Source organism: Rutidosis leptorrhynchoides, chromosome 2, assembly GCF_046630445.1.
Source record: "Rutidosis leptorrhynchoides isolate AG116_Rl617_1_P2 chromosome 2, CSIRO_AGI_Rlap_v1, whole genome shotgun sequence".
In the NCBI taxonomy this organism is placed as follows: domain Eukaryota; kingdom Viridiplantae; phylum Streptophyta; class Magnoliopsida; order Asterales; family Asteraceae; genus Rutidosis; species Rutidosis leptorrhynchoides.
The window spans coordinates 102131679-102156754 of NC_092334.1; the positions used below are offsets into that span (position 1 = coordinate 102131679).

A 25076-nucleotide genomic window follows, 5' to 3' on the forward strand; every position below is an offset into this window, starting at 1 on the left:
CGGTTCCATCAAATTCCAAAGGTTTACAGGTAGTGAATTCTTTGTAGGTGCATCCTACACGATTTCCTGTACTGCCAGATCCAAGGTTATTGTTGGTATGTAGCGCAGCCTGTACTGCGGCTATGTTTGAAGCTAGAAAAGTACGGAATTCCTCTTCATTCATATTCACGGTGTGTCGAGTAGTCGGTGCCATTTCCTTCAAAATAGTCAAATGGAACAAGTTAATCATACAGAATATTAAGAGTAGTTAATAGTATTTCGTAGCATAATATGAACTCATTTATAAAAGCTTTTTCTTCATATTAGCGTTTTATAAGTTTAAATTCGGGTAGTACCTACCCGTTAAGTTCATACTTAGTAGCTAATATACAATTCAACTACTACAATTCTATATGAAAAACTGATTGTAATAATATTTCGCGTTCAAACTTTTATACAATATTTTACAAACTTACAATACCGCTTATTTTACATAAAGCATGAAATATAGCACACAATAACTTTGATACAAGATAGTTGTGAAGATAATTCTAGCTAGTACACAATTCGTTCAGCAAAGGCAATAAAGACACGTAATTCATACGTCCAGAAACAAGTCATGCATTCTGGTTTTACTAGGACTACTTCCCATCCTTGGTCTTGTGGAACATAACCGTTATGGCTGTTGATAAGACAGCGTGTTGTAACGTCGTCAAAGGGACGAGGGTTATGTAATGACCAACAGTCTCGTAATAACCTAAAAACCTCATTTCTTACCCCAATTACCGACTCCGTCACTTGTGGGAACGTTTTGTTTAATAGTTGTAGCCCGATGTTCTTGTTCTCACTTTGGTGAGAAGCGAACATTACTAACCCGTAAGCATAACATGCTTCTTTATGTTGCATGTTAGCCATTTTTTCTAAATCACGAAGTCCTATATTCGGATATACTGAGTCAAAATAATTTCTTAACCCGTTGCGTAAAATAGCATTTGGGTTCCCTGCAATATATGCGTCAAAGTAAACACATCGTAACTTATGGATTTCCCAATGTGATATCCCCCATCTTTCGAACGAAAGCCTTTTATAAACCAAGGCATTCTTGGAACGTTCTTCGAATGTCTTACAAACTAATCTCGACTTAAATAGTTGTGCCGAAGAATTCTGACCGACTCTAGACAAGATTTCATCAATCATGTCTCCGGGTAGGTCTCTTAAAATATTGGGTTGTCTATCTATTTTGTGTTTTTATACTGTAAAATAGACAAGAGTTAGATTCATAAAAAAAAATACTTATAAATACAAGCAATTTTTACATATATCATAAAGCATAAGCACACTATATTACATATATTACACCACACGAATACAACTATCTTATTCCGACTCGCTTGTTTCTTCTTCTTCAGTTTTGGTTCGTTTTGCCAAGTTTCTAGGGATATATGATGTTCCCCTAATACGAGCCATCATTTTCCACATTGGTTTAGAAAAACCTGGTGGTTTAGAGGTTCCCGGGTCATTGTTACAACTTAAGAACTTCGGGGGTTGACGATACATATAAAGTTCATCGGGGTTGGAATTAGATTTCTCTATTTTTATGCCCTTTCCCTTATTATTTTCTTTTGCCTTTTTAAATTCAGTTGGGGTAATTTCTATAACATCATCGGAATTCTCGTCGGAATCCGATTCATCGGAGAATTGATAATCCTCCCAATATTTTGCTTCCTTGGCGGAAACACCATTGACCATAATTAACCTTGGTCGGTTGGTTGAGGATTTTCTTTTACTTAACCGTTTTATTATTTCCCCCACCGGTTCTATTTCCTCCTCCGGTTCCTCCTCTTCCGGTTCTGATTCTTCTTCCGGTTCTGATTCTTCTTCCGGTTCCTCTTCGGGAACTTGTGAATCAGTCCAATATATATTCGACTCTTCGTTATTATTAGGTGAGTCAATGGAATTTGTGCTAGAGGTAGACATCTATCACACAATATCAAACATGTTAAGAGATTAATATATCACATAATATATACATGTTAATAATATATAGTTTCCAACAAAAATGTTAAGCAATCATTTTTAAAGAAAACACGGTCGAAGTCCAGACTCACTAATGCATCCTAACAAACTCGATAAGACACACTAATGCAAATTTTCTGGTTCTCTAAGACCAACGCTCGGATACCAACTGAAATGTCCCGTTCTTATTGATTAAAAACGTTCCATATTAATTGATTTCGTTGCGAGGTTTTGACCTCTATATGAGACGTTTTTCAAAGACTGCATTCATTTTTAAAACAAACCATAACCTTTATTTCATAAATAAAGGTTTAAAAAGCTTTACGTAGATTATCAAATAATGATAATCTAAAATATCCTGTTTACACACGACCATTACATAATGGTTTACAATACAAATATGTTACATCGAAATCAGTTTCTTGAATGCATTTTTTACACAATATCATACAAACATGGACTCCAAATCTTGTCCTTATTTTAGTATGCAACAGCGGAAGCTCTTAGTATTCACCTGAGAATAAACATGCTTTAAACGTCAACAAAAATGTTGGTGAGTTATAGGTTTAACCTATATATATCAAATCGTAACAATAGACCACAAGATTTCATATTTCAATACACATCCCATACATAGAGATAAAAATCATTCATATGGTGAACACCTGGTAACCGACATTAACAAGATGCATATATAAGAATATCCCCATCATTCCGGGACACCCTTCGGATATGATGTAAATTTCGAAGTACTAAAGCATCCGGTACTTTGGATGGGGTTTGTTAGGTCCAATAGATCTATCTTTAGGATTCGCGTCAATTAGGGTGTATGTTCCCTAATTCTTAGATTACCAGACTTAATAAAAAGGGGCATATTCGATTTCGATAATTCAACCATAGAATGTAGTTTCACGTACTTGTGTCTATTTTGTAAATCATTTATAAAACCTGCATGTATTCTCATCCCAAAAATATTAGATTTTAAAAGTGGGACTATAACTCACTTTCACAGATTTTTACTTCGTCGGGAAGTAAGACTTGGCCACTGGTTGATTCACGAACCTATAACAATATATACATATATATCAAAGTATGTTTAAAATATATTTATAACACTTTTAATATATTTTGATGTTTTAAGTTTATTAAGTCAGCTGTCCTCGTTAGTAACCTACAACTAGTTGTCCACAGTTAGATGTACAGAAATAAATCGATAAATATTATCTTGAATCAATCCACGACCCAGTGTATACGTATCTCAGTATTGATCACAACTCAAACTATATATATTTTGGAATCAACCTCAACCCTGTATAGCTAACTCCAACATTCACATATAGAGTGTCTATGGTTGTTCCGAAATATATATAGATGTGTCGACATGATAGGTCGAAACATTGTATACGTGTCTATGGTATCTCAAGATTACATAATATACAATACAAGTTGATTAAGTTATGGTTGGAATAGATTTGTTACCAATTTTCACGTAGCTAAAATGAGAAAAATTATCCAATCTTGTTTTACCCATAACTTCTTCATTTTAAATCCGTTTTGAGTGAATCAAATTGCTATGGTTTTATATTGAACTCTATTTTATGAATCTAAACAGAAAATAGGTTTATAGTCGGAAAAGTAAGTTACAAGTCATTTTTGTAAAGGTAGTCATTTCAGTCGAAAGAACGACGTCTAGATGACCATTTTAGAAAACATACTTCCACTTTGAGTTTAACTATAATTTTTGGATATAGTTTCATGTTCATAATAAAAAGCATTTTCTCAGAATAACAACTTTTAAATCAAATTTTATCATAGTTTTTAATTAACTAACCCAAAACAGCCCGCGGTGTTACTACGACGGCGTAAATCCGGTTTTACGGTGTTTTTCGTGTTTCCAGGTTTTAAATCATTAAGTTAGCATATCATATAGATATAGAACATGTGTTTAGTTGATTTTAAAAGTCAAGTTAGAAGGATTAACTTTTGTTTGCGAACAAGTTTAGAATTAACTAAACTATGTTCTAGTGATTACAAGTTTAAACCTTCGAATAAGATAGTTTTATATATATGAATCGAATGATGTTATGAATATCATTACTACCTCAAGTTTAGTAGGTAAACCTACTGGAAGTGACAAGAAATGATCTAGCTTCAAAGGATCTTGGATGGCTTGAAAGTTCTTGAAGTAGGATCATGACACAAAAACAAGTTCAAGTAAGATTTTTACTCGAATTAAGATAGTTTATAGTTATAGAAATTGAATCAAAGTTTGAATATGAATATTACCTTGAATAAGAAAGATAACCTACTGTATATAACAAAGGTTTCTTGATCTTAGATGATTACTTGGAATGGATTAGAAAGCTTGGAAGTAAATTAGTAAACTTGAAGGGATTTTTGAAGTGTTCTTGAAGTGTTCTTCCTATGATGATTATAGCTTGATTCTTGAAGTGATTTTTGATGAAGATGATGATTAACTACTGGAAAAATACGTTCATAATAGTGTGTGTGTGTGTTGAGAGAGAATTAGAAAGAGAATTGGAAGTGAAATGGAGTGAATGATGAGTGATAATTGGTGAGTGGTGAGTGGGGTTAAAAGGAGTTCTAGTTAGTTGACTAGCTCATGGTAGAAGTTAAAATTGATTAGTCATACATGACATAATCAAGAGTGGAATCCCATGCTAGTTTCTATTGGTATATACTCATAGTAAGTACGTTTTGAAGCTGTGTATAATACGGGTAAGAATACGACTAGAATTCTTGATGAATGAAAAGAATGGAAAAGTAACTGTAACCATTTTTGTTAAGTATGAGTGTTTTGATATATGTCTTGAAGTCTTCCAAAAGTATTTTAATACATCTAAATACACTACATGTATATACATTTTAACTGAGTCGTTAAGTCATCGTTAGTCGTTACATGTAAGTGTTGTTTTGAAACCTTTAAGTTAACGATCTCAATTAATGTTGTTAACCCATTGTTTATTATATCTAATGAGATGTTAAATTATTATATTATCATGATATTATGATATATTAATATATCTTAATATGATATATATACATTTAAATGTCGTTACAACGATAATCGTTACATATATGTCTCGTTTTGAAATCCTTAAGTTAGTAGTCTTGTTTATATGTATCTAACTCATTGTTAAAATACTTATGGAGATACTTACTTATCATAATCTCATGTTAACCATATGTATATCCATATATATATTGTCATGTCATTTTTACAAGTTTTAACGTTCGTGAATCGCCGGTCAACTTGGGTGGTCAATTGTCTATATGAAACATATTTCAATTAATCAAGTCTTAACAAGTTTGATTGCTTAACATGTTGGAAACATTTAATCATGTAAATATCAATCTCAATTAATATATATAAACATGGAAAAGTTCGGGTCACTACAGAACAAGGGGATGAATAAGATCTAGAATCTTCGATATTATATAATCGTGACGGGATACCCTGGAAATAAGAGAGAAAATGTTATTCCAAACTGGTTCGCGGGTAAGCGCTTCAGGTTCTTCGCCAAGAGGTGAATTCGATTGGTGGAAGGGATCTCCTTCTTCTCTCCTCCATTGATTGAGTCGGCTACAAACCCATCCCTAATTCATCCAGAATAGATGATGGCTGATTGGTTTGTTTGTTCCGGTTACGCTGCCATTGGAGCTCGAGGAGTTCGAGGAATCCATATTATGTGTTTGGGATAGGGTTTGATATGAAATGGGTGTTGAATATTGAATGATATATTCGTCTCCTTGAATACGTATATATAGCAAAAAGATTTCCGTAATTTACGTAGGAAATTTAGAAAAAGTGTTAAACAAAGTCTATTGGGATAGATATGATAAGATATGATGTGCCTATACTCCGTTTATGCAATAATGGCAGTATGACGTGTCGAGATATAAAAATGATAAGTATGTAATCAGATAAACTTTCGATTAAAGACTTTCAATTCGCAATGGCCTATTCAGGTCTAAGGGCTTGAGCTATAGGATCTTTTAAATCGGTAATCCAAACCCTTCCATTCTAGAGTTTCGTAGACGCCACTCGTCAAGAAAATTCAATGATCAAAAATAACGAGAAAGCAAAGATTTTGAAAGTAATGGATATGAATAGTGATGACATTATGATGTCTTTGAGACTCTCGATAACTCAATGACATTTTCCGGTTCGCAAATCGATGCATAAAAGCATAAGGCATATAGGTACGTGAATGTTTGGAGTAGCAGCAGGAGCTTGTGGACGAACCTTTATCTTCAATAACATAGATAGGTTGAGTTTATGAATAAGTTATAAAGGTTTATTCAATACTTTGAAGCGAGTAAACAAGTATGTTCACATAGAAAGTTGCAATGAGTTAAGACGAGTTATTTTAAATAAACATACTCAACTTTATTATTAAACGAGTAGAGGTAAACCTCTTTATTACACTGAAAAAGAAAGTACTTAGGGCAAAAGCCCTTATAAGAAAGGAAATCTTAAAGCCAGAACTAATAATGAAAACAGAAAACATAGATTTCCTAGTAGGCTAAGATATCCTACTTAGGATCGGAGCTCCTCTTCATTTCACTTAGAAGCTTCTTGACCTCTTCCATGAGTTTCTCAAACTTGTCATTTTTAGCCTTTTGCTTGTTGTGAAGGTACTCGAGGTTGTCGTAAAAGTTGTCGACCCTGCCACTGAGAATGTTGTGGTGATAGTCTGTCATGGCAAAAAGACTGGTGGCATGACCCTTCTCATTCTCCATCATAGCTTTCATGTCATTTTCAAGATAAACCATGGACTGTTTACCCCACCTGGTACCACGTTCTTCATCAACCTTCACTTTCATCACTTTCTCCATCACTTTTTCTGTGTTATACTTTACAAGTTCTTCTAGCCTTTCGGTTTGAGTTCCGAAGGATTCTATGATGACCTCTTTCAAGATTTTGTTTTCTTTCTCTAGGTTATTTAGACGCGCCTCTATCTGAGCGATGTTTTCATGAAATGGTGAGCTAGCCCTTTTTGATAGACCGGCTTCATCAGCAGTAGCGGTTTCGGTTTGCTTTCTCTTCAGAGATAAGTTTTCAGATGATTCCTCAATAGGCTCTTCTTCGGGCTCGTAGCCTGAGAAGTCACCATTGTAGTTAGGAAGACTTTGAATAGCATCCCTGATAACGCCATTTTCATACATATATTTTGGGCGTTATCTTGTTCCATTTGCTGGTATTTTGAAGACTTTGATTAAGATATGGAGTTATTTGAGTTTAAAATGAAGAAAGTGTCAAGATATGATTCGTTGGCTCATTAATGTTGATTTTTATTGAAGATATAGCCAAAACGAAGTTAGAGTTGAAGATAAACGTGCCTCGGGTGAAAAAATCAGTTTCCATCACTTCAGGATGAGGTTTATCGCATTTTGGTCATCGTGATACGTGATGAAGTGCATTAGAACACGACATGGAAAAGAAGCCAAACTGACCAATCTGTCGCGTTTCAAGTAGATTTGTCACGTCCTGGTTCATCGCGTTTCGCGATGGGTTGTCACGGATCGCGACTCGTGTCGGTTTCAACTGTTTTCCATGCTTCTATAAATAGACGAATTTTACCCCAATTTAGGGCATGCAGTTTTATTTTATGAATTTTCTTTCACAGCAGCTACTATTACGAATTTTATAGCTTTTCTACATTATTTTGCAAGGGTTAAATTTATTACATCAAGTTTGGTTAGTTTAATCTCTTATTTAACTTTTATTATTTTGTTCTTTATTCAATTCAATGTTCATGCTTAATTGTTCTTCTTATTTATTTGTTATTTGCTTTACCATGAGTAGCTAAATATTTAGTATTCACTTAGATGCATGAACCTAGGTGATGGATTGCGATCTTTTGGTTAACAACAATTAATTAAAATTACACAATTTTATGTCTAGCTAAGATCCACCGTTATTAAAGCTTATTGATTGTTAGATCACGGAAGTTATTGATTAACTAACGATAGTTAAATTGATTAATAGCTTTTACTAGATTATTGAACGTGAATAATTTAGGAATACGTGAGATTTTATGAGGGACACCGATAATAAAATTAATCGTATAGTGGTTGAGCTTGAAATTAGTTGCAATAATTGTGAGGTTGTAAGGGACACCAAACCAACCTAAGTTAGATTATAATCTTGAGTAATATCATTGTGAATTGGTTAGTAACTCTGGGTTAACGACAGTTATACTTAGGTTGCTAGTCTTAAACTGTAGGAATCGACAGATAAATACAGTGTCACATCATTGTAATTGTTTACTTAACGAGTTTAACCGAGCAATCCTAGCCTAGGGAATTGTAGCTAAGTGGATACCTTTGTTTCTTATTGAGTTAAGTTTAATTTACTTTCGCGTTTAATCAGTTTTACAACAATACTCCCCTTTTAAATCTTAGAATAATTAATAGTTCAAGTTTTCAATTACCTGCTCTCTGTGGAACGAATTGGTCAAATACTTGGTTAATTACTACACGAACTGGTTATAGTTGCCTGTATTGTGTGATAATCGATAGGTATTTAGCTAATAATTTAGAGTACGAAATTACACATCAATCCCATTCAGAAGAACTCGCTGGTTTATATACCGGTGAGTGATTAGAGCTAGAGTCAGCGAAATCAACAGGTGTCGCATTTGAATGTGGTGGAGTAATTGGAGAGTACTTAGGAGAGTGAGCAGAGTTCTTAGATTGGTTTGACATTCTAAGGAAGATTAAAGAATTTAATAAACATAGTTTCTAAGGTATAGCGTAGCGTTTATCAATTAAAGGCAACAATTAAAGGCACTATGGTTAAGGAATGTTGTAGCCCTACATTGCTAAGGTACCTAATTGTATAAGGCACACATAAAATGCAATCCTGGTTCTCTACAATAGAACTGCTCTGATACCAATATGTCACACCCCCAAATAGGGCCTGGGGTATTTGTGACTAATTATATCAAATCACAGTTGTATAAACGAGAACGACTATATGAGACATTTTATTGAGTTTTGCAGCGGAAGATAAATAGATTACATTGTATTTAGAGCATTAAATGTCTTTAAATGAATTGGTAAGTAATGCATGAAGACTCCAAGCATGGCAAGAAATCATCATCAAAGCAGCAGATATACAGCGGAAGCAATATTTAAGTACCTGAGAATAAACATGCTTAAAAAGTTAACACGAGGTTGAGTGAGTTCATAGGTTTGTCATAAATAATGATTTCAGTAATAGATTACAAGATTTAATAAAAGACGATATATCATGTATATCAAAAGTATGTCATGAACGTATATTATCAAAACTAAATGATTTTACCCCGAGATAATACATATATAATTGTCGAGATCATTATTATACCACCAATTGACCTGAGGTCAACAGTGCGGGACGTTACTCCCAATAGCGCTATTTATAATAATTTTGTTCGCCTCTTCATTATTTAGCAATTAATGATATTACAAAGCAGGGTTTTGCATGTTTCATATGAACACAATAACATGTTACATATCAACACAATAAAAGTACTCATGTTGGTCGCATAATAGTTTGCACTTGTGTCTATCCGTTATAAAAATATTGCATTTATTCTCAGCCCAAAAATATATAAAAAGGGAGCAGATGAAACTCACGATACGATACGATAGTTTGTAGTAAATATGCATAGGATGGCACTGAACAAGTGCAGAGTTGTCCTCGGATTCACGGACCTATATCAAGTATATATATTAACACATGTACTCGTAATCGAACAATTTATATTATTATTAGTGATATACTTTTTATATCAATAACTTATATATTTCATTACACATTCATCTTATATATTTTAAATATATAAAAATATAGCTTTTGTTATGTTATATGTACTAAATACATTTTTTATTTATATATTATCTGTTTGTTAAAACAGTATTTTTAATAATACTAAAATAATACTTGTAATGATAAAATAATGATAATGGTAATACTAATATCAATATTAAAGATAATAATATTAATAGTTTTATTAATGATAATACCAATGATAGTTTTAACATTAAATCTTATAATGATAATAATAACAGTAGTTTTTAATAATAATGGTAATGAAAATGATAATTTTGATAATAGTACTTAATGTTTAATGATAATAATAATTATAACTATCTTATTACTAATGATAATATTAATAATAATACTTATGTTAATAATAATAATAATTCTAAAATGATACTAATACTAATATTAATGAAAATAATAATATTAGTAACGATAATACTAAATGATAATACTAATATAGTTAATAATAACTAACATAATAATGATAATGATATAACCTGTATTAATGTTAATAATAATAATTTACTTATTAATAATAACTATAATAATAATAATAATCATCATAACTTCAATATTAGTAATAATAATAATACTAATAATTATAATTCTAATAATAATAATAATCAAATTAATGATAATACTAATGATAATAATTATAACATAACAATAATAATAATAACAATAATAATAATAAATATGATTTTTGAAATTAATAACTACCTCAAAAACGCTTTAAAAAAAATAGTTGCCACAAGCCGGGCTCGAACCCACGACCTCCCTTATACCCGTCATCACATGAAACCAGTTGGGCTGTTGCCCTTTTTCTGAAATATAACAGAAAACATATGTATATAACCCGTACGTTCCTGTTTCCATTTATCTTCTTCTTCTTCTTCATATATTTCGACCAGAGAACTTTTATAATCAAAACAACAATTTGTATTTTTGTTTAAGACTTGTAAACACACAGGGAAACTAGAAAGGGTGTTATTGATAAAAAAAATAAATAAAAAAAATTCAGAATGCTTCTGCTGTTCGCAGAAAAAGAAAAAAAATATCAAAATCGATTTTTAGATGTTTTTAGATAACGATTTCTTCACGAAATATTTTCCAAATTACTCCTAGAAACTATTGGAATCATCAATTTATCCAGATACATTAACATGATTACGAATTTCTTGATGAACAAAAAGGTTAACTTTTTATTTTGAAACTTTAACTCCGAAATTCATACTCGATAGAAAGAATTGGCGTTTGAAAACTTACAGATAGTTTACATAAATAATTCCTAACATGAGTGCGTTATTAGATTTTGAAATGGGATTCAGTTATGGAGTTTTTGAAAAATGGATGAGAACAGAGAATATACGAGTTTTTTTTTATATAAATTTTCTGTTTGATTTTCAATTACTGAAACTCCAACCAATATATAATGATAATGATGATGTTATTCAGATATGTAAAGCAGAATATTTATCGTTGTTTAATGATTATGGATATCGACTTGATTCTCACGATCAAACAGAAAAGAAAAAAATAATATAAAAGCAGATAAAAAAATAAAAGTAGGAGATCACTATAATAAAAAATATATATATAATGCTGGTAATTCACGATCATCAGAAAAAATTAAAACAGATAGTGTTTCGACTGGATTATCACAAAAAGAAATAATAATAAAAATATATAAAGATTTCCTAAATTAGGTATCTGTTTGTATTTTATTTTTATAGATATAGTAATATTAATAAATATAATACTAATAATAATAATTATTATTATATTAATAATAATACTTCTAATATTATTAATAAAAATAATAATAATGTAAATAGCAAGAATAATGATATTTCATAATATTATTAATAATAATATCATTAACAACAATAATAATAATAATAAATGATAAAGATCTTAATGATAATGATAATAATCATGTTAATAATACTATTAATAATAATAATAATATCATTAATAATAAGTTGTATTAATGTTAATGATATTTATAATAATCTTAATAATTTTAGTAAAAGTGCTAATACTAATAATATTAATAATAATATATTAGTATTATATTAATGATATTAATAATAATTAATAATAATAATATTAATAATACTGATAATAATAATAATGATTGTAAATGATAATATGGTTTAAAACAATATTAATAATAATACTAATACGTAATAATTGTTCGTGAATCGTTGGTATTTCATAAAACTTAGGTTTAAATTTTGATTGGAAATTTTCGGGTTGTCACATGCTTGATTCCGACGGTCACAAAGATTTCATAAGAACTTGAGCATGAATAATACGATGTTCGCATAGACAAGTGTGAAGACACGCTAAGGCAGTGGCTTCTGACTTTGTGATGATCATTGAAAATCAATTTATCAAGTTCTTGCTAAATCTGTGATTATTGCCGGGAGGGTATGAGTTTCCCCAATGAGTAAGGGCGATGTAAGGACATGGTGTCACTTGCCTATTGTTAGAACCATTAATATATAATCATTTAATGAAAAAACTAACATGCTTTTAACACCGAGGCGAAATCGTAAGATTTTTCAGAAAAATGGTTATCGATTCAAAGGTCGCAACTTATGGTTTAGGTACGATAAATCACGCGATGTTTGACCTTAAGTAACGTATGATAATCATATCAATGCTACCTTTGATCATATAGAGCGTGTGAGAGTTCACGTGCTTTTCAATATGGTGATGGAGATATATACTTCAGCCTGTACTGGCCCGAAATGTGAATACGCTAGAGTATGATGGGAATCTTTTAATTTCTATGGTAGTTTTTAGATGTGATTAAAATGAATTTAGATCAAGCCGCAGCCCGCGAGAGAATGGAAATACTTCAGGTGGTGTATCTAACCCTAGATTTTGAATTGACAGTGATCGATCATTACTCGCATGGTGCCAAGTAATGAGCGAGAAAAGTTTTCCTTGGCTATGGTAATCAAAAGATACTTGTTGGAAGGTCCTATTCTTCATGAGATTATGCTCGTGAGATATTGATCATCTCGGCACAGAGAATGTAATAGTGAATGTGGTGTTTAAAAGATTGACGCTTGAAAATTCAAATGAAACCCTTGCGAGTGGTTGTCGCTTATCTTCGACGTGTTTCCTAATGGGTTTATGAAAATCTACACCAGGAGCAAAATTACAGATAACAAGTGGCATGCTTAGAGGAAATTTCGGGGGTGTCACTTCAGGTCACTTAAGAACATGCATCCTTCCTTCCAGCGAGGATATGATAGTGATTAAGCGTGATAATTAAGCATCAAAGATGAAGAGATACGTTGTTTAAGGAAGAAAGAATGTAAAGTTTTACAACCTTTATGGTATAGGAGGGATTGTTAATCTGCTCATAGGTATGAGATAGATGGTTTGGTTGAAACGAGCTTTCCGTATATCTAAAAATCAGATGATGATTACCCTTCATGTAATAACACTGAGATTTTCGAATGAATGGCTTGGGAATTTTTCTTTGATTCACTTTCTATTCCATATGTCATGATATTGGAATTTCTATATAAATTACCGTAATATAATCACGTTGGCTGGACGTCATTATATTTCACTAATTCATACTTCCACTTCAATATCACCCCATAAGGTCAGGATACGTGATCAAACTTAGATAGATGACGTTGGAATGTTGAGTCATGAGTGACATCCCTCGGTTTCACCAGCCGAGGTGGTTTTATAAAAATAACTCGCGTGAGTCAAAGAATACTTTGTATCACAAGGCGAGTCAGATCATTATGATATGTATGGATATGATAACAATCACATACTAACTGATCCTTCAGAGTAGGGATCAGGCAAGATGATAGGGTTTTGGCTTGACATCCTTAGAAAAGGATACAGAATATCAGAAGAGGTAAAAATAGGAAGTAAGATGAAATGACAGTATAAATATTAAGGGAAAGCGCTTAAAACTAAGGCAGGAAAGGTTATAGTCCTAAAGATTGCTAAGGCACCCTAACTAACACATAAGGCACACATAAAATGCAAGCCTGGTTCTCTACAACAACCTGCTCTGATACCAATATGTCACACTCCCAAAATGGACCAGGGGTAAATGTGACTTTCAATATCAAAACACAAGTATATAAACGAGAAACGACTCTAAATGAGACATTTTATTAAATCAAAGTATTGCAGTGGAAATATAATTTGTTTACATTATTAAATCTAATGTAAAATGACAAATGTCTAGATATGGAATGATAAAAATAAAAATGATGAACTCCAATGCAACAAGCAAAGCAGGCAATCATCAACAACACAGTAGCTAGTATCACAAAGCTAATCATAACCTGAGACAAAACATGCTTAAAACGTCAACACAAAGGTTGAGTAAAATTCACAGGTTTATGTTAAAAATCAAGATTTTTAGACCACAAGATTTAGTTATAAAAATCCGATGTAATCATATATCAAAAATCAAGTATATTCCATGAGTATAATATCGAACTAAACAATTAATACCCCATGATAGTGTCGTATCACGTTCTTATATTATGTATCCACTTAACTCCTGTCAATGGATAGGGACGTTGCTCCCATAACGCTACCATCAATAATTAAGTTTGCCAACCCAAATTCAAGCAATTAACGATATTATCTAGTGGGGATTTAGCATGTAAAAATACAAGTATAAATACAAGTTTAACAAAAAGTCTCATCCAGTTGCATATAAAGTTTTTTCAAGTTACTTGTGTCTAAATTGTAAAACATTTAAAAGCAAGCATGTGTCTCATCCCAAAATATAAAAACAGTAAAAATGGAACTATGAAAATCACCTTAAAATGAAGATGAAGATAATTATATGAATGGAATGAACGAGAGTATATGACCAGGCCTTCAACCTAGAGATATATAGACTTAATCAGAAATTTGTCTAATAGACAAAGAGTATGATATAATGGTTATATTAATAGTGACAATTTATGATAAGAGTTTATACTTTTGGAAAGTTCCATTTAAAGGAGGTTTCTAATTTTATAAAGTTCGGGTTATAATCTTAACCTTAAGACGTTGTACAACTTTGTTAAAAACTCGTTGCTATCAAGTAAGTCGGAATGACCAGATGTAACCAGGGGTCAGGAACTTTCAGTTGGACTATAAGTCTACAACCTTTCGTTTAATCCAATACCTTATTCCCATCATGGCAACCTAGACATCATCCACTTGACCGTAAGTAGCGGTGAGTTCGTATAAGTCATACGTTATCTTTCGATCATAACTTTCACTTGTTACGTACGTATAGGAATACGACACGTCGATATGTTATTAATAAATCGTATTAATCATTCGATTATCTTTATTATTTATTTAAGCGTATATAAGTTTAGGCTTATTATTATGTTATGTTATTGTATTTTATATAATATTAATGAATTAATAAAGTATATGTATATATAATATATGTTATATATTTTACAAGGTATATGTATAATATTAAATATCTATTATATATATTAAATAAATATTTAATTATTAATTAAATGTTTATTTGCATATTTTTATATTTAGAATTAATATAATTAGTTAATATATATTTTATACACATTATATATAGTCCAAAAATAGATATATGCTTCCCTAAATTCGTTTTTAATTTATTTAGATATTAAATAATTAAGTTTATAATTTTTATAAGTTTCCTTAAGTTCATAAATCTGTAGAAAAATTTTATAATAATATTCTACCTTATCTTTATATTTATTTTGTATTTATTTCCTTATTTATTTTCGGTTTATACACAAATAGAGTTTAATTATGGAATAAATACTAATTAGACCCAAATATTTAATTTTATAATTTTCGCAGGTCTAGATAAGTTTTACAAACTCAGAAAATTTTTATATATATTTTATTTACTGTTAATAATATTTATTAAAATTTTACATAATTTTTACATTTAAATAATATATAATTCAAAATTAATTATAAATAATACTCCAATAATTATTTTAATTATTTTTATATGTCATAACACTGTTTTAAATACTTTTTATGTAATTCTTAAAGTTGTTGATATTTTATTAAATTTTAAAGTCATTTTATGTGTATCTAAGTAATTCGGTATACAAATAAATAAAGAACAAATATATATAATGTCATATAAATTATAGTTTTGACTTTATTAATTATTAGAAACCTAATAAATTATGTGAAAATTATTTTTACTAACTTTAAATGTTTAGATTAATTAAATTCTATTTTATATACATACATATATATACCGAATACTCTATATATTAAAAATAAATATTATACTGATCTAGAATATGTAAAAAAATATATTTTACCTTAGAATATTAATAATATGAATTTTCATCAGTTTATATGTATTTATTATATTAGTTTTCGATTTATCCCAATTTTTATAAGTTTTCGTTGCACTATAATATGTTTTATAAATAAAATCTTATATAATAATTCACAAAAATTATTCTGAGGTCAGAATAATATGCTTATATTTATTATGAGGTTGTTATAAATTTTTCATAATTTAATTCGATTTATACATATTAAATAAGATATATACACCGAAACATATACATATATTCTTTTTAGTTTATAAAAAATAGAAACACTGATTATATTTTCGAAAAATAATTTTTCCAAGTTATATTAATATACAAATATGATTTTAGAAGCTTTAGATTAATTATATAAGTGTTAGATTAATTTATAAGAATTTATATAAAAAAACTGATCGACAAAAAAAATAAAGGAAATCGAAAAAAATAAAAAAAAGAAGATGGAGAACTTACAAATTATTTTAGGGTTTTAGAAGACTCCAGGGATTTTGTGAAAAAAATTGTGAAGCCAAGGTGGATATTTATAGGATTAAAAAGACTTGGAGAAAAAGCTAATTTAAATAAGGAAGTTTTGATTATTTTTTTTCTTTTATTTATTTTCGGCCCAATGGCCTTATTATTATTTTTTTATTTATCTTATTTAGGAACATTTTAGAATTCTTTTTGTATTTTATTTAATTTATTTATTTTTCTTTTGTTTAACCGATTTTTATTATTAATAATATCATAAATATTGATTTTTAATATAAATAAATTAATTCATTTATTTACATTAATTATATTATACTTTTATAATTTATAAAAGTAATACTCATTTTGTTTATATTAACTAAAGTACATTGTCATTTTAATATATTCTTTAATTAATTTATTTATGTTATCTATGTATTTAAAATTCATATTATATTATTAAATAAAGTCACATTTAATAATATAACTTTAATTAATACATAAGTGTTGTTAACTTAAAATAGATATTAGGTCAACGTTGATTCGTTTCGTATTAATTGTATTTTTAAATAACAACCCTAGACATTAATACATATAACCTTGCAGAAACCCTAGGGGTATAATAGACAATTCAGAAGTGGAAAAGTGAGGGATATCACATCAGTTAATTAATGTTAATTTGCATCTCACAGAGCGTCAATCTTTAGACATTCAGGCACTACAAACTTCTACATTTTTATACTAAATTTTTTAATGTTTTTGATATTTGTCGATTTATTATTCACTTAAATCGCACTACTATTACTTATGTAATTTACATAAATAACTTTTTTTTTTGACTGCGAATAGGATCACCCGAGGGGGACTAAACCACCCGTTGCGATCATCTCCCGTTTCGACTATGCCGATGCAACGATAATAACCCCGCCCCCATCGCTGCCCGGGAGGAAACCTTGAAACCGATCCAAAGGCACGGTCAAGTAAAACCCCTTCCCCTTTACCCCCTAAACAATTATGGGAAAGTGCCATGGGTGGATACTTCATGACAGAGAAGAAATTGTGTTTTTAAATATGTAGTCAACGGGTGTCGAACTCCTGACATCCCCTATAAAATACCTGCGAATGCACTGGTTATAAACTAGTACTTGAATATAAGAAAATTAAAATAAAATAATGTTATGAAATTACAAATCATTAAAAAAGTTAAAATTTATCTAATGTGTCAATTTATACATCGATTACAATAATTTTGAGGTTTTCAAATCAAACACTACTTTAACCTTTAAATTGAATTGAAGATAAAGTGTTTTGTGGACAAAGAAAAAATATTTTTTTTATTAAGATACTTATGGTTTTCATGTTATTTTTTTAGATTATTTGATTTGATACAAAATTAAAGCTTTCACCTATACAATGTAGGTGATAACCCCAAATATCAATATTAATTATTAAATATTAAATTATTATTATTAATGCTTTGTTAAATGAAAATGAAAATTTATTTTAATTGAAAATTCCAAAATAACACATCACTGTACTTAGACTCGTTATATTATATTATAAATCAAATATAAAGTATTTATCATTTAAAAATGGTAGGTTTGATGGCGTTATTAGAGGTAGGATATTAATCACGGTTACCAATAAAGTTATCGTCTTGTGATACCAAAAAATAAGTGTAATAAAAAAATAAAAAATCAAAGTAATATACATATACAATCTGATGAATTACAGTGTAATTTCTTGTATTTATTGGAAGAAATAGTCGTGACTTGATAAGAGAAGTGTATATGATTATATACATGATGATTATATGATATAAATCGAATCTTGGTTTAACCTCCGATTAAAAATGTCGGTCCCTCATCAACAACATCTCTCATACGGTCCAAAAACTATCAATGGTTGTACACAAAACACCTCCACAACTTGTTCATACCCTCCACCAGAAGCTTCTTATGAAGAAATCACTCAGAACCCCCAATTTTTCTTGGATAAACTTCAAATCTTTCACTCAAATTTTGGTACTAAGTTCAAGTAAGTACCCTCATACATTACCTTTTTATTACATTTTCTGTAAACCCTTTTCTTTATTAATGTTTTCTTGTCAGTGGGTGTGAAAAAGTTTCGATCTTTGATATTTTTTGTTTAGTTTTGATGATGGTTTACTATTTGTGGACTGTTCGTCTTTGTTATTTATCTGATAATGGGAAAAAGGCTTGTACTTTGGGGGAAATTAGTGTCAATTTTTGGGAAAATGAAATTGGTTTTTAGTTATGAAGGATGGGATTAAGGTAAATATGACGTTTCCCATGTAATTAGTGTGTTCATAGATGATTATTATATAGGTGAAGTTGTAGAGTTTTTTTTTTTATGCCTCTTCTCTCTTTTTGGCTTGTTAGAACATGCCCTTTTGTCAAAGTGTCATTCTTTGTTGAGTGATGTGAAAAAGTTTTGATCTTTGATATTTCTTGGTTGTTTTGATGGTGGTTATCTCTGTGTGTGTGTGTGTGTGTGTGTGTTGTTGTTGGGATGAGAGAGAGGCTTCCAATTTGGGAAATAATTGGTGTCTTTTGTTAGGAAAATGAAAATTGACAGTTTTAAGAAGGATGGAATTAGGGTGAAGCTGATATTGCTCTTGTTACTGGAGTGTTCTTAGATATTAAATTATATGTAAAGATTTAGATCGAAATTAGGATTGTTTTGCCTTGAACTGTTATAGAGTTCTAGGGTTCCAATTTTCAAATGTCAATGGTCTGGTCAATATACAGTGTTGGAAGTGTGCTGCTGTGTGAAGCATTAGTCCTTTTTTTTTTTTACCTCAAATTACATAGTTGGCTATAAACTAACAGAGTGTGATCGAATTTGTAGAAAGGTGAAACCCTAGGGTTTACGGATTACATATAGTCTTTGAGTGGCTGCTGTAGCATATGTTGCAATTTATGTAAGCATGCGATACCGAAGTTAAAATTTTTGGCAAAAGTTGGTATCTTTTGTTGTGATTTACCCTTTTAAATGGTTTTGTAACACCGGCAACTAAACCCTAAACTCAAAGTGTAGTTTGTCTGCATAACAAATCAGGGGTGGTGACCAAAAAAAGGAAAGGAAAGTATTGGAGAAGAAAAGGGATGAATTTGGGTGTAGGTATGACACATGGAGTTTGTGAATCTGATTTTTCTCTTGTTATTGGAGTGTTCGTAGATAACATCTCTGAAATTTTAGACTTTTTTTCCAACATGATAAATTAATTGCATTGAACACACTAAAAATGTAAAGATCTGTGTTTGATTGTTGCTTTAATTTTTGTGTGGCTCTTATGATAAGATCTTAATAATTTTTGTTATTTCACGTACTTAGGATCCCTATCATTGGAGGGAACTCTTTAGATCTTCAACGACTATTTATAGAGGTAACGTCACGAGGTGGCATCGAAAAGGTACAGTTTTTATTTTTCCTATACTAAAAGAAATAAGTCAAGGACAACATATTTGTGATATGTTTATAAATCTCAAGTCGAATAATGAACGATATCATCTCATGAAAGCTTATGTTTTTTATTTGCTGCCAAATTGTTTTACAGCTTGTGAGTGACCGAAGATGGAAGGAAATAATGGGTATCTTCAAATTTGGTCCTACAATTACCAACGCGTCTTTTGTCTTGCGCAAGTCGTATTTGTCGTTGCTCTATCATTTTGAGCAGGTTTACTTTTTCCGCAAGAAAGCCCCGGCTGTTGTTTCATCCGGTACCTATTTTACAAACATGTTTTTCTTTTTAAATATTTTATATCATATATTGAAGTGTATTAAAAAATAAGTGTTTTACCACCTTACTGCTGTTTTTCTGACAGATACTACAAACAGGGGCCATGGATCAGTGGCCAGTTCCGTTAGCAATCTGTTTTCAGGTCGGGTTACCACACTATCCATTTATTTACCCTGTCCCGTGAAATTCGAAACATTTTGTGTAATCGCATATTCACGTAACAATCCCTCGTTAGTGACCAAGTTTAAATATGCGCTCCATCCGAAATTTATCGTCCATAGACAAATAATAATAATAATAATATAATAAGACACATTACTATAAGAAAGCTGAATAATTACACTAAACTAAAAATTTAATTTTTTTTTATCTTATACCATAAAGGCTTTTTTATGGGCTGAATACAGCAGTGGACAACTAATTTGTGGCATCTCAAAATCAAGGTTGAAAAAGACGAAACGGGGTCGAGACCGTCGGGACCTTACAACGTCGAGACGGGGGTTGACTGATGTTCACACACACACACACACACACATATTAAGGCTAAAAAACCTTCGTTGACCAGTTTGTACCTATAATCGCTATCGCTATTATCGTTAATATGATACAAAAAAAGAAACACTAAACTACGGGCCTGTTTACTAAAGGCTTAATGGGCTGTATCTCCTGAAAAACTTTTTCGGTCATTTACATGTTGTGTTTACTAACGACTTTATGGGTCAACGAGATATCCATGTAGGGATTATTGGTCAGTTGAAAAACTTGTGTCCTTTGCATATAGCTATCTTTTTACACTCATTTTCCAGCGATACCCTCTTACCTCACCAACTAAATTTCTACGTATTTTTTACTCCTCTCAATAGCTTTGCCCTAAATTTTCATCACAACTAAAATTATTGAATACACTTCATTCACAGGGTTTTTTACTTCTCAGTTTAAATTAATCATTGAAAGATTCAATCATCAACTTGAAAAAGAAGACCCCTTGCTCAACGAACGCCGTCACCTGTTTGTCGTGCATCATCGCTCGATCTGCTATTCTAAAATCTCAATATCACTCTTTCACCAATGATTTCATCATATGTGTTCTTTCACCACCGATTTCAACATCACCCCAATGGTAGTCGATTTGGATTTATAAAATTTACATATATATTTTTTCAATTTTGTAGTCTTTCTTCTTAATTTAAAAAGATAAGAACAACACCTGGGTGCTGTAAACGTGTATTTGGATATGTACGAGATTTGGTAAATCATATTTTTAATATTTAATTTGGTTTGATTTTATGTAATTTAGAAATTTTTGTGTTGCAGGTTGCACATTCCAGTGTTTATGGTGTAGGGAGTAGTGTAAGGGAAAGGATAGTTTGATTTGTTAAAAAAACCCATATTTTTAACCCATATTTTTTATTCTAAGGATATAATAGTCATTTTTATTTTTAAGACGTTTATTCAGCATGATATAGTAAACAACAGTATTTATTCAGTGCTTACTACATATAACCATTCAATATCCATACTGCCATCTTTACCCATATAGAACTTAATGGAATAAAAAGTAAACAGGCCCTACGTCAATTTTGATCAATTTGACCGACTTTTGACCGAGTGATAGTTTAGTATTGAATTGTTTAAACTGTTGTGCAGAGAGGCGAACGATCGAGGTTGGTGGACAAGTAACTGGAACCATTGATAACCGATTCGAAAATGGTTATATAGTTACGGTGGATATGGGTTCGGAAAAGCTTTCAGGCTTTCTGTATCATCTGCCACCCGATTCTCCAGCGCCATCTCATGGGACCCACGATATGTATCAGCTTGCACTAAGGGAACCTTCACCTAAACCAGCCTTAAGCGGCTATGATATGTTCTTCACCGAGCACTATATCAGGTTAAAGCCTTTGTACCATGGTCAGGAAAATATCATACGCAAAAGAATTCAAGTTTTATGGAGCACTTTGACAGAAGAGGAGAAACAGGTAAATTTTAACTACCTTTATTCTTTATGATTAAAAGTTGGCGGGTCGGAGGTGGGCTGGTAACATGTCAAAGTGGGTATGTTTTTGTGCGTTGGCCGAAACAGTTTTTGTGCGTTGGCCGAAACAGTTTTTGCTCTGATTATTACTTATTATAGATAAGTAGTCGTGGAATTGTATTATTCAGTAATAGCTTAATTGTTTGAAAATAATGATAATGATAACGATAATGAAAAGGTTTTATTTGAATTACACTTTGGGCCACTTATTAACCAGGTTATTTATTTATATATTATTATCATTATCATAAAATGTTGCCGGAGAAACGGTCACGGACTGTTCCGGATAGGCGGTGTACATCCGAGTTAAAAATACTTCGCGTAACCCGAACTGGGAAAACCTGATAACTAATTTTATAGTAATATACAGCTCAAGCTATATGTATGTTTATCCTGTAATTCTGTAACTTATGTAGATTAATGCTCTCAAAAACGTTCTTTACATTCTTGGAGCTAATTTTGATGTTGCGGCGGTGCTTTATTGTAGGTTTATCAGGAAAAAGGCACTGAAAGATAAGGCGTTTGATTGATCAAATGACTCATTTTAATTTAGTTAGTGATGTAGGTTTCATCTCTTGTAGACGTTTGGTTTGTTGTTGTACCCTGTCTACATTTCGGCCCGTTCGTTGTAGTTTAGCATTAATGGAGAAAGAGTTATTTTCTCCCATGAACGGAAATCTGTAAAAAAAATTGTCGGCTTAATGTTAACATTTATTTATAACCATCTTTCAGCACTGAAACTAGTCATCCACATGGCTGAACTTTTGGGCATTATAGGTGCAGTGCGTGCTGGTTTAGACCACTTGTAATGTCTACGTTTTTGACCTTGTTACCAAGCTGAACGCCCCATAAACGCCCTGTTGAGTCAAATAGTCCACATGAACCTGGTTTGACTGTATGCAATTTGCATTTTACAAGTTGCAGACCATGACATTTTGGGATCAAGACTATTTTTTTGATGGTCTTTTTTCAATTCAATTTGTCATGGTGAAATTCAACTCATTAGAATTTGAAACTTTGACCATTGCCCTTTAGTCAAAGCTAGTGGGTAGGCTTTGGGCCAAGGCCCTATTTATTGTTTCATGTAATCCCCAATTTTTTTGACCAAGGTAGTACCAAACGTCAATTGAGAGGGTGAAACGACAAACACTCCTTTGCCTGGTACTATTATTATTAGAATGGTTTTATTTTATTTGGGGGCTGAAGATGACATTAAAAAGATTTGGTGGATTACTGTAGTTGATTTTGCTAAAGAGTAAATTTGCAAGCATTTTTCTTTTTTTAATTTTAATGAGAAGAAAATCATAAGTGAGATTTGAAATGGAACAATTTCATTGGTCACATGATATCCGAGGATTCTGAACTGCTTTTTGAGCTTGAAATTTCAAAACAAAGTACAACATAGTAACTAGTAAAATGACCTGTAAAATTACGGGTTTGTTTAAACGAAACAGTTTAATGATATATTTTAATTAAGTATTAAGTGAATGTAAATGTTAAAGCCATTTAGTTAAATAACCCGTGAAACCACGTATTCCGACTAAGAAACTTGTCGTTATTTTTACAAACATATTGATGTACTTAAATTTGTCAGAATAAATGAACTATATTTATTTTCCCACCACCCTCTTTCAATTTTCATCATAATTACTATTTACCTTGTCATAAAATCCTATATTACAACCTTATATTGAGACATGTATTTTTGCATACATATTTAGCGTAATTAATCCCGTAAAGAGAACCCATATTTAAAGAATAATAATATAAATTGTAATTGTAATTATAATTATTATAATAATAAATAACAATAAAGTTAACTTATTGAGTATTTATATTTTTAATAATAGTTATTAGTAATAAAAAAAGGTCTCTTGAATTTTCTTTTAAAAATTAAAATACAATTATTATATGAAGATTATACAATATGCTTCAAAGTTTGTACATGTGTTCTTGGGGTGTTTTGTAAAAGATTGTACAATTTGTTTTAAAGTTTGTACATATGGTCATGAGTATGGATGGCAATGGCCACCCGATCCAGTGGATATCCATCTGATCCACCCGATTCGTAATGGATATGGATGATATAAATGGATATGGATACGGATATGGATGAACCTAAATGGATACGGATATGGATATGGATGAAAATGTTTCATCCATGGATATATCCATATACACCCGAAATACATTTATAAATACATAAATATTGACATATATGCTAACACGTGTACTATTACAAATGCATTTACAATTACACAAATATTTTCTTAAAATCATATAATGAATCAACCATGATATATTACAATAAGACACGTATATATAACCAAATAAAAATATTAATTACACATTATACTTGTCATAGTATATGTATACTAGTAACTTTAACAATTTGTGTTATATCTTCGACAAAGATTACACGTTCTTACGGATAGATTTAATTTTACCACATTATATAAAATTTTATTATATTACGTTTTTGTTTTAATCACATGTATTAGGAAAAATTATAACATTTTTTAATATCCAATGGATATCCATTAACCCGCTTAATCCATTGGATATAGATATGGATGGATGAACTGAAATTAAACGGATATGGATATGGATGAACAAAAACTAAATGGATATGGATATGAATACGGCCTC

General features: G+C 30.7%; 1 protein-coding gene across 1 annotated transcript; it reads left to right on the top strand.

Moving 5' to 3' along the window:
* Positions 1-18413: 18413 nt before the first annotated feature.
* LOC139891241 (high mobility group B protein 10-like) lies at positions 18414-23155 on the top strand. The gene is made up of 6 exons (XM_071874190.1): positions 18414-18666; positions 19987-20065; positions 20210-20372; positions 20478-20534; positions 22040-22371; positions 22915-23155. Exons 1-6 carry the CDS (start codon positions 18482-18484, stop codon positions 22942-22944), a joined length of 846 nt encoding a protein of 281 aa, XP_071730291.1. The 5' UTR covers positions 18414-18481; the 3' UTR covers positions 22945-23155.
* The last annotated feature ends 1921 nt before the right edge of the window (positions 23156-25076 follow it).